This window comes from Cucumis melo, chromosome 10 (genome assembly GCF_025177605.1).
Source record: "Cucumis melo cultivar AY chromosome 10, USDA_Cmelo_AY_1.0, whole genome shotgun sequence".
In the NCBI taxonomy this organism is placed as follows: Eukaryota; Viridiplantae; Streptophyta; class Magnoliopsida; order Cucurbitales; family Cucurbitaceae; genus Cucumis; species Cucumis melo.
This window is the reverse complement of record NC_066866.1, coordinates 7,261,497-7,272,573: the sequence shown is the minus strand read 5'-3', so window position 1 is coordinate 7,272,573 and position 11,077 is coordinate 7,261,497. Positions and strand designations below refer to the sequence as shown.

General features: G+C 32.2%; 2 protein-coding genes across 2 annotated transcripts; both read right to left on the bottom strand.

Moving 5' to 3' along the window:
- Positions 1-212: 212 nt before the first annotated feature.
- LOC103500249 (cucumisin-like) lies at positions 213-4,838 on the bottom strand. Its single transcript, XM_008463495.3, has 8 exons — positions 4,756-4,838; positions 4,338-4,432; positions 3,871-4,117; positions 2,853-3,363; positions 2,242-2,345; positions 1,722-2,034; positions 1,423-1,636; positions 213-918 (listed from the first exon to the last, which is right to left on the bottom strand). Exons 1-8 carry the CDS (start codon positions 4,827-4,829, stop codon positions 383-385), a joined length of 2,094 nt encoding a protein of 697 aa, XP_008461717.2. The 5' UTR covers positions 4,830-4,838; the 3' UTR covers positions 213-382.
- A 5,157-nt stretch (positions 4,839-9,995) lies between these two features.
- On the bottom strand, positions 9,996-10,802 carry LOC127151362 (uncharacterized mitochondrial protein AtMg00810-like). The gene has a single exon (XM_051090932.1). The coding sequence runs from the start codon at positions 10,800-10,802 to the stop codon at positions 9,996-9,998; it is 807 nt and encodes a 268-aa protein (XP_050946889.1).
- Positions 10,803-11,077: the final 275 nt, after the last annotated feature.

The window sequence follows — 11,077 nt, the reverse complement described above, 5'->3', positions numbered from 1 at the left end:
GTGCCCTAATTCAACGCTTTGATAGGTGGTCTATAAATAGAAGCTTAGGAATTGGTCATCTCATTGTCTTATCATCAAGAAACCTAAATTAAGTCCTAAAGGAAGACAAGTGAGAGAAACACAATTCCTCAAATAGATTATTCATGGATCAAGGTATGTTGTTCTCTAACTAATTTTAATTTATAAAGTTATGTAGTTCAAAGATCTTGGCATTTATCATTGTAAACAATGTTAGGGTTTTATTGTATATTCATGAAACTAAAGTTTATATAGTTTGCTAATGTTATTCACTTCGTACACATGGTTTCTCCAACAAAACATATTTTAACACCTTTACTGCATTATTCAATAATGTAACTTGGAATTTTAAACACATACCAAACTAAGCTTTTTTGGCAACATAAACTGTGATAGGGCTTCTCACTTGATGAACACCATCAGTCCACACCAAAGAACCTGAGATTATGTTCTGATTCACTGTTCCTTGAACAGTTAACTTGAAAGATTTGGTATCCCCAATTCCATTGAATAAAAGAGAAGGAGGATCCACTGTGATTCTCAAGCTTGGTGGGGCAAAAACCTTCGCGCTATATAAAGATGTTTTGGATTCAACATTTGTGAGAGTTCTTGTGAAGAATTGGTTGATGGTTAATTGTGAGGGAGTCGTGGAAAATGCAAAAGAAGGATAATTTAGATCCCAAACTCGGCCGGAGTTGGCAGGAGTACAAGCGGTGTTATCACCAGTAATACGTCGAACCATGTCCGTGGTGTAACCTTCTTGACCACACAAGAAATTAATGTAGTCAGTTTCAGTTGCGTTGTAAACTAAGCCTGGATTTACTGCCTTAAGGGGGTTGATATGGCCTGCTCCATATGCAAACTCTGCTTGTGGATTCACCTTGGCATTCATGCTAAAAGCTGCACATCAAAAGCTTTTTTGCAATTAAAATGGGACGTTTAAAAACAATATGAAGTAAATTAGAAGGTCTAATGGTGGCTTAGTTAACATTTTTTGATTTTGCACTGGGTGGAGGCGGTGGATTGAGCCTCTGTTGTTGAGGACGTTGAGGTTGTTAATATTTATATATATATACACGTATGATATCAATTGAGTTATACTTGTTAACGAGTTTGTATCACTTCTACCTCAACTAGCTGCTATATCATAATCAAATGTGCTAGACCCTTGGTACAAATTATTTTTCATCAACTCTATCTTAGTTTTATTAGTTAAGACCTTATTTATAACTATTTGGTTTTTGAAATTAAGTTTATAAATACTCTAAATATCTATGTTATCCACCCTCAGTTAATGTTGTAAGAAACTAAAGTGTTGGAAACTACAAATAAATTAAAAATAATTAAATAAAGTGCAGTCCAAGTAGCAGATAAGTATCGCAATAAAAGATCAGTTCACGTTACCTGTTGTCATGAGAGCTGATTTTATCGCAGCAGGCGACCACGTAGGATTAAACGTTTTAACATATACCGCAATGGCAGTGGCATGTGGGCAAGACATGGACGTCCCTGAGATTATATTATAAAGCACACTCCTCGAATCTCCTGCGACTCCCGACACCGTTGCAATCGGAGACCATGCCGCTAGAATTTCAACTCCTGGTGCAGTCAAATCCGGCTGCATAAATATATAAAAATCTTACAATGATCTTATAGACTAGCAATGTCTAACAAAAGAAAAGAAAAATTTTACAAGTTTAAACCTTGAGAATATCAAGAGTTGCAAGATTGGGTCCTCTTGAAGAGAAAGAAACTACAGAAGGAGCTGAAGAATCCAAAATTGCATTACTCTTAAAAATGCTAGCTGTTGAGGAGAGTGTAATGTTGGCATTGTGAAGATAGGAAGCTGGCAATGGATAAGAGCTAGCATAATCCTTAAACCGGCTGCCTTGCATTATAATGCCTACTGCACCATTTTTATTGAAGGATTCCATTGTTGAAGCTCGTAATATCGAGTCGCAAACAAGGATTTTTCCCTTAACTAAGCTCTGATCTACCGAGTTCTCATCGCAAAATCTGTTGTTTTCATGAAGAAAAAGATCAGTTATTTTAAATTTTAGAGGTGAGAACGAATGAATTTTGCTAAAGTGCCTGTTTTTTTTTAGGGTTGGGAAATCAACCCTCTAACTAAAGTTAATAGGACAAGCACAAAACATAATAAGTCTAATTTGTTTCACGTCCATTAATGATAAAAAAAAATTGATTAAAAAGAGGCTAATTTACCTAGAAATGGAACTATTGAAACCACCAGATTTGTTGGGTGCATCTCCACCATAAATCAAAGGATATTGTTTTCCCATAAGATCAAATGTATGGATTGCAGGCCCCTGCACCCATCAATAATCATGAGATAATAATGTTATAAAAGCTTCAAACAATTTTTTCCAATTATATATAATAAAAAAAATGCTATATAATATTATGATCAAAGTTGCTTATAGTTCAACCTATTTTATCTCAAGGTCGGAGATTGGAATTGCTCTTGCATAATATAACATCAAAAAGAAAGTTTAAAGACCTAAAAAATAAATGTATATATATTCAAAAATATAAATTATGGGGTAAAATTGTCAAAAGAATATATATTTTTATTAACAATTGTTGTATTTAATGTCAAAATGAGTACAACTCAATCCTCTAAGATAAATAAATTTAAAAAGACAAAAAGTAATTAGTGAGATATAACTAAATGTTTTTGTAAATCAATTTCGCTATGGAGTGAAAAGAAAGTAATTTATGCACAGCTGACATGAACCTAACTCGAGATTAGAGGTCCAAATTCTAAGTACTCATATTATGTGTATTCAAAAATAATAAAACGTAGTGGTGCTGACCTGATAGACGGTTCCATTTGCAAGCTGCACTCGTGACACAAACTTTCTATCAATGGTGCTAGCAGCTACAGAAAGAGACCATGGAGAGACATTTGAGGTGGTGAAGTATTCAGGACCTTCATTTCCAGCTGAATTTGATGTCAATATTCCATGTTTCATTGCATGAAAAGCTCCAATGGCTATGGAATCAGTGAAGTAAGATTTGACTACACTCCCTCCAACTGAAAGAGATATGATATCTACTCCGTCTGCGATTGCATCGTCAAACGCCGCAAGAATATCAGCGTCGTAGCAACCATCGGACCAGCATATTTTGTACACAGCAATGCGCGCGGAAGGAACCCCACCTCTTGCTGTGCCAAAGCCAAGGCCGTAGAGACTTGCCTGGCTCACAAGACCACCCGCCACTGTGGACGCGGTGTGTGTGCCATGACCTTCGGAATCTCTCGGGCTTTGAGTGTTTCCTGGGGGAAGGTTCTCGCTACGATATGTTCGAGCTCCAATGATTTTTCTAATAGATACAACCATTTCTCAGTTGGTCATTAAAACAGATAATGAAAAATAGAGGTAACAACCTTAAATTATTAATAAATTAATTAAGAACCCTACATTATTTATTTAAACTACATCTGAAATGATAATTAGTGTTTTATCTAAAATGATTGATGCTTAGATTGCCTGAATTAGATCGATCAATTTTCTATACACATACTGATTTGTAACTATTTTCAATTAATTTCATTTAGAAATTAAGTAAGTGGTCCAAATTACCTAAACAACATTATTCTTCTACCAAATTTTCATTCTGAGTAGCAAACAAAAGTTATCATATAATTCTTCCTTTAAAAAAATAGAGTTATAAGAGAAGTTGCAAAGCCACCCATATTTAAAAAAATAATAATGAACATTAAGATTTACAACCAGTAGAAAATTTTCCAAATCTAAATTTTATTTAAGCTAGTTTAGATCTGACTTTTTTTTCTTTCCAAAACTTAATATAATTGTGTACTGTGTTGACCTGTTGCATTGAAAGTCGGGGGAGGTTTGGCATTGACCCTTCCAACCGGCCGGTGGAGGGTCGAGATCTGCGTCATTGAAACTAGGAGATTCCGGCCAAATTCCAGTGTCTAGAACTCCGACAACTATGTTGCTTTCAACTAGGTTTACACGAGGAACACTTTGTGTAAAACCCATGAAATCCCATGATCTTGTTGTATGAACATGTTTCTTTCCATTTGGAAACACCGACACCACACCCTCCTTCACTGAAAATATTATTAATCTTTCACGTTTAGTTTACAAAATAATTTTAAATCATTTTAATTACACAAGTTCGAATTAATCTACATTTTTTACCACAATTTTCCTATAGCCTAAATTCATTTTATAATTATAAAGTCATGTGATAAAGTAAAACTGATCAACTTTGAACAAACTTGTACTACCTAAAAATAAAAAATGTACTTTAGAACAATATATACGTACGAGCAATCTTTTGAGCTTCTTCTTCAGTTAATCTCACTGCAAATCCATTGAAACTTCTCTTGTAGCTATACAGCAAGTGTTTTGGAGCAAAATTGCTAAAAGATAAACAATAAACTATTAAAAAAGTTTGACATTTTACGAATTAATTAATAATATAAAAAATAACATATATATATATATATATATATATATATATATATATATATATATATATATATATATATATATATATAACTAACATTCGTTACTATCCATTCATCTTAAAAATATTTTGGTTAAATATAGCAAAACCAACCATATAATTACAAATATAACAAAATTTTAGTTTTTTATTTTTCTTTTCTTAATTATTAATAAGGCATGTTGAGCCCATAAAACATTATTTGAATATGGATAAATAAATATATGAAATATAAACCTCCCAATAACTTGTTCCAACATTGCCCTATGATGCAAAGGAGTAGAACTCGTATCTTCTAATGTGCTTCCCATGTATACAATATAGGTCTGCAAAAAAATATGTAAAAATAAACAATTGGTCTCCCTTTAAAACAAAAACAGAAACAAAAACATATAAGTAGACATAAAAAATTTAATGTTTTATTACCTTCCGACCATCATTGTCTAAATGAGAGCCAAAAACAGGCTGACAATTGAAAAGATTAAGGAAGACGAAGTTTAAGATCAGAAAACACACAATTGATCTTCTTGCCAGTCCCATTTTAAAGGAAACACATATACGACAACTTAGGTTGTTTGAGAAAGTATATGAAGATCAAAGGTGTTATTTATACAACAACTTTGAAAGAAATTTTCTCTAATTAATTATCTTTTGATTTATTTTATTATAATGTTAATAGTTTAGTAATAATATATGAAACACATGGTCTTCAATCTCTCCACTTAGAGAAATGTTAAATAAATATTAAGCATGTAACACATGGAGGGTAAGGGGAAGAAAAAGAGAAAAATGAAAAAGAAAATTGTGGCCACTAGTTGAAAGTCAGAGAGAGATATAAGGACGTGATATAAGATCGATTCAAATCCAAAACTTTCTTAATTAAATAATTAATTTTCATTGAGTATATTTAGGAGTTGATGATTATATATTAGTTTTTGGAGTTGGCCCTTAGTTGTATTAGTGTTATAATAGATGTACATCGTCAAAAGATACCAAAATCCTTTAATTTATAAGAGCAACTATTAATTTAATATGATAAGGAAAGCTTCGGAGGATCATGCGTCTTCAACTCTTCAACTCTGTATTCTCTTTTATCTTGATTGCTTTAGCTTGTCTATGTCATATGATTTTCTAGTGAAGTTGTTTGGCTATGTTGGTTTCTCTTTTATAAAACCAATTTTGAATCAAATATGATAGAAAAAAAAAATTGTTTAAATAGTTTGTAACTTCGAAAAATATGAGTTTTTGGTTCTTTGAGTTACTTTTCAAGTTTTTCAAATTTTTTAGAATAGATTTAAATGGTCCTCTTTGTTGCTTATTTATTTTTGGGTTTCATGAAATTTTTAAGATGCAATAGATTGTTGGTTTACTAAAAATATAACAAGAAATAATGTCTGATATATGATGAAAATTTAACATCATGGTTATGAACTTAAGAAAACTCAATCTGTGTGCACAAGGTAGTCTCATTATCTTCTTGATTATGACATCTATGTGATGCATGGAATTATTATGAATGGGTGATAAGTAATATGAATGAAGAAATTGTGTAGAACGAACAGTCGTTAAGTTCAGGGGAGCCTGATTTTGTCTTCGAGAAGATTCACTCATGAATTCGGGGGAACCTGAAAGTGTTTAAGTTAAAGTGAGTCGTTAGATAAGAAAAATGTTCCTTATTGTATTGTTAAATTATTGACTCCAACATTGAATCTTAATAACATTACTTATCTAAGTTAAGAAAGCTCCCAAACATAGGTGGTGTTCACCGAACTGGGTTACCAAAGCTCTCTGTGTTATTTACATCTGCTGAATCTTTAATTATTATTTTCGTTATTTGCTTTAGAATTAGCTAAAGTATATTCTAATTATCTCACACTTTTTCATTATCTACATGAGAAAGGAGGGGAGAAAAAACAAAAGAAAAAGTAAAGGTTATTACGCACGTTTGGTTAACCAATTAAATCTTCGTGAAAGTACTCAATTAAATTTTTAAACTTTAGTTTAAAGTTTATTCTAATTTTAAGTTTATATATACTTTTAACTTAGTCTGTGTGTACTTGAAAATTTTGTAACGATTTAATTTCTACATGGTAAAAGTAATTTTATCAAGATAAAAAATAAAAGTAACTTAACCATCTAGTCTATAAACAAACATTTATTCTCTAACTAATTCATTGATCAACATAAGTAAGAAAATTTTCATCAAACACAAAAAAAAATGGAAGAAAAACATCATGATCATAAGGTTTACATTCTTTGAAGTTTTAAAATGGCTTAGAAATTTATGAAAGCTCTGATGCCACTTGTTTAGAAATTTCTATCTCTGATACTACCGATTAGGAATCTCTCTTGTACCACTTGTTAGAAATTCCTTCACTAAATCAAAGAATACAATAATATCATACCAGAAGGCAATAGCCAACAAAGACATAAAGTGATAAAGATAATCAATACAAAGGATATAGAGTGGTTCGACCAATTTGGTCTACATCCACTTTGAGAATCAATTTAGAGAGATTTTATTAAGAGCAATCAAGTTAAAATTACATAAACCAACAAGATAACAACAGTCTGTAATTTAACACGTCGAACCCGACTATACCGTCACCAAACACCAAGAAACTAAGAGATTCACGTGTCGGTTGTTGTTTCTACAGAATGCATGAATTAAACCATGACAAAACTAACTAATGTTTGAAGGCTAAAATGTTACATTGGTAAAACTTTGGAGCATAAGTGTTTTCTTAAAAAAATAAAAAAATAAAAAAATAAAAATAAAAAAAATGATGAGAAAAAAATGTACATATATGAAGGATGGTTATGGTAGAAGAAGCTAAGAAGAAATTAAGAGTACATGCATTCGTTTCATTTTTAAGAGTTTATTTTGAAGAAAATAGTCACTTTTAAAAAGAAAAAAAGAGTCGGCAACTGTTAGAGAATTCAGTTGCCAACGTTATATTTTTCTAAGGCAAAATTTTGTTTAGATATCTTGGGCAAAGAGTTAATATCCTAGTTTAACATCAGCAAATTTTCCTACTAATATTTTTCCTTGTTTGAAAAAATGCAGCTACATTATTTTATCTATATGTATATTTTTCTATTTTGGGTTGGCGACTGTGATTTTTTTTTTATCGGATGTTATTTCCTTTAATGTGCTAGATTATTTAAAGTAGATTATGAAACCTTTTAAGTTTGTCGATTTTGTTTATTGTTGAAGAAGCTGAAATTGTTTAGTGTGGAAGAAAATAAGTGTTCTTGATGCAAGTTGCAACTATTCTTTGAGCAAGATTTCTTCTTCATAGGACCATTGGGTTCTTCATTGTATTTGCTCGTTGCTCACCGTGTTCCAGTGCAAGTTCTTCATCTGTTGTCCTCAACATACAGAAGATTATTCCAGTTTTGGGAAATCCTAAACCTTTTTCATTGAGAAGGAATTTCTCAGTATTAGAGGGCCCAAGATCTATGAATGAAAGGAGATTGATTTATAAAGAAATACATCACCATGCATGAAAGGGAGCCATGTTCTCTATTGGAAGCCAAAGTGAAGGCACAAATATTAGGGTTTTGGGTTTAGGGTTTAGGGGGTCTAAGTATGGGGACAGTGAGGGGTGCTCACACTTAGGAGAATTTTAATTAATATACTTGAGACGGAGTTTCTCATCTAGGGAAACCCTAGGTGACCATTTAGTTAAGCTCTATAGTTGTCATTGTAGTAGGTGTATTGCAAATAAGTTAGTTAAGTTTGTGAAACACTAAACCCTAAACTTTTCTATAAAAAAAATATTCCTAGTGTTTAATAGTTAATCATCTAAGGGGAGCCCTAGGTGATCATTTAGTTAAGTACTACGTTGTAATCTATTTAAATTACAATATTAGTAGAGTATCTTTTTTAGGCACATTGCCCTCCAGACGTAGGTGGTATATCACCAAACTGGGTTACCAACTTTTGTGTCTCTTCACATTACTCTTGTTTCTGGTGTTTTATTTGTTTTAGTTGCTATCTTAGTTATCTATGTGACATCCATGATTGTGTGTGAGACAAATCATCTATTCACTCTTTCAACAACCATTCAAAACAATTTTTAAAAAGTTAAGTTTGTGGAACGCTAAACCCTAAACTTTTTAATAAATTATTTGAAGTGTTTAATAGAGTCCCTAATTTCTATGATACGTAAAATTACTAAAATATCCTCATTAGTCATCTATCTTACTTCCACCATAATTGACATCACTAACTACCATGCCCTCCATCGACCACTTCTAGCAACCTACTCTATCAAAGCTTTTGGCAACCTCTAATTAGAATCACCAATAGTGTAACGGTTTAAGCTTAGGAGGGGGATATCAATTAACTGAAATCACATCCAAATGAGATGGATCCTGAGTATGTGAAAGTATAGTTAAGAATGGCTTAAAAAATTGAAAGTTACTATACTAACAAGACACACCTTCTTTTTCGATGGCTCAATCATAAGAACTCCAAAGTTAATTGTGTTTAACTTAAAGCAACTTATCTAAATCAGGTGATCTCTTGATAAGTTTCCTAGGAAGCATGATAAGTTTCCTAGGAAGCATGTGAGTGAGGACAAAGCATGCGAAGAATATTTGTATTTGTTTATGATGATATATAGTTTAATTTTCACTTGTGGAAGCATTGTTCAAGGCAAATAAGGATGACCGTAGCTAAGTCACAAGGATGTAGAAATGTAAACCCGAGGTTTGTTTCCTTTTCTAATAATGATAATTGTCTAATTTACTTAAGTTAAGTTCAATCTAATGTTGGCAAGTTAAAGTAAAGTAAACTTTATAAGAAAGGAAAATTAACAAGTATTATGAGATGGATATTTTATTTACAAGAGATAAAGAAAGAGAATAAAGTGAGTTACGTAATTGTTTATAAAAAAAAATATAAAATAAAAGGAAAGGAGAAAAGATAAAAAAAATAGAAAAGAAAAAGAAATGGAGAAGAATGGAGAGGAAGAGAATTTGGCAAGAGAAAACTCTAGCTTCCATTATATTTTTGGTATTCTACGAATCTCAAATATATAAAGAGAAGCTGAGACTAAAAACTCTTACCTACTCACACACACATCATATAATTCCTCATATAACAAACTATTTCTAGAATATGTAATTGGGCCATAATACAGTCGGCCAAGAAAAGGAAAAATAATTAGTGGGCTATCTTAACACCCTCTACAAACCAATGGTTGCTGAATCAATGATAGTAAGTTTATTCTTCAGTGTGTGGAAACTTTGAGCAGACAATGGTTTGGTGAGTATATCTGCAATTTGTTCAGTTGCTGGAAGATGTCTGACAGATAATTTTCCCTTTTGTATAAGATCTCTAACAAAATAGATGTCAAGTTCAACATGCTTTGTCTTGGAATGTAATATAGGATTTGCACTAAGATGCACTGCAGTTAGATTATCACGCCACAAAATAGGAGGAAAAGGTAGATCAATGTATAAGTCATTCAAGAGAGAACGAATCCAACCAGTTCGGTTGCCAAAAGAGCAAGGCAACGATATTCAACTTCAGTACTAGATCTGGAAATAATAGATTGTTTCTTGGAACACCAAGATATTAAGTTATTTAAAAAATAAACACATAAACCAGAAGTAGATTTCCTATCATCTGGATCAGAAGCCCAATCCGCATCAGCAAAGCCAACTAAGGACATATTATCAGACTTACGAAACCATAATCCATGATATAGTACACCTTTAAGATATCTTAGAATTCTCTTCACAAGCTGCCAGTATGTATGTTTTGGAGAATGCATAAATTGACAAGATTTATTGACATTATAGGATATCTCAGGATGAGTAAGTGTGGCATACTGTAATGCACCAACAACACTTCTATACAGATGCACATCATGAAATGGTTCCCCTTGAAAAGGACCACTTACCATAGGTGTAGAGATAGGTTTAGCGTCCAACATTTTTGTTCTCTGTAATAAATCAATAATATACTTTGATTGAGATAAAAACAAACCTCCAGTAGTTGGGTATGACACCTGAACTCCAAAAAAGTAGCTCAGTTTTCCCAAATCCTTAAGTGCAAATTGACTATTTAAAGAATGAACTAAAGAATTCACATCTTTCTCAGAGCTATCCATAATAATCAAATCATCAACGTAAATCAAGACATAGCAACAAGACGTAGGAGTAACATGTATTAATAAAGATGTATCAGCCTTAGAAGTTCTAAATCCAAGGGAACGTAAACTTGAGCTCAACCTTTTCATATCATGCTCAAGCGGCTTGCTTAAGACCATAAAGAGCCGTTTTCAAATGACAAACCATAGGATAAAAGCTTTTAACTTCAAAACCTAACATCTAATTGACGTATACTCCATCCTTTCATAATTGCTATAGTTAAGAGCATGTGAATAGTAACGGGTTTCACAACACAGCTAAATGTTTCATTGTAATCAATATTAGGTGTTTGATGAAACCCTTTAGCAACTAAGCGTGCTTTATATCTAACAATAGACCCATCTGAATTCCTTTTTATCTTAAAAACCCATTTGCAACCAACAATTTTCTGATT

What these genes read in the sequence shown, in the direction of transcription:
- LOC127151362 (XM_051090932.1), bottom strand. Translation starts at nt 10,802, where the DNA reads ATGGTCTTAAGCAAGCCGCTTGAGCATGATATGAAAAGGTTGAGCTCA.
- LOC103500249 (XM_008463495.3), bottom strand. Translation starts at nt 4,829, where the DNA reads ATGGGAAGCACATTAGAAGATACGAGTTCTACTCCTTTGCATCATAGG. An exon ending in TTGGAACAAGTTATTGGGAG is followed by an intron (nt 4,433 to 4,755) that starts GTTTATATTTCA and finishes TTTATCTTTTAG; the next exon opens with CAATTTTGCTCCAAAACACT. An exon ending in CCCGACTTTCAATGCAACAG is followed by an intron (nt 3,364 to 3,870) that starts GTCAACACAGTA and finishes TGTATCTATTAG; the next exon opens with AAAAATCATTGGAGCTCGAA.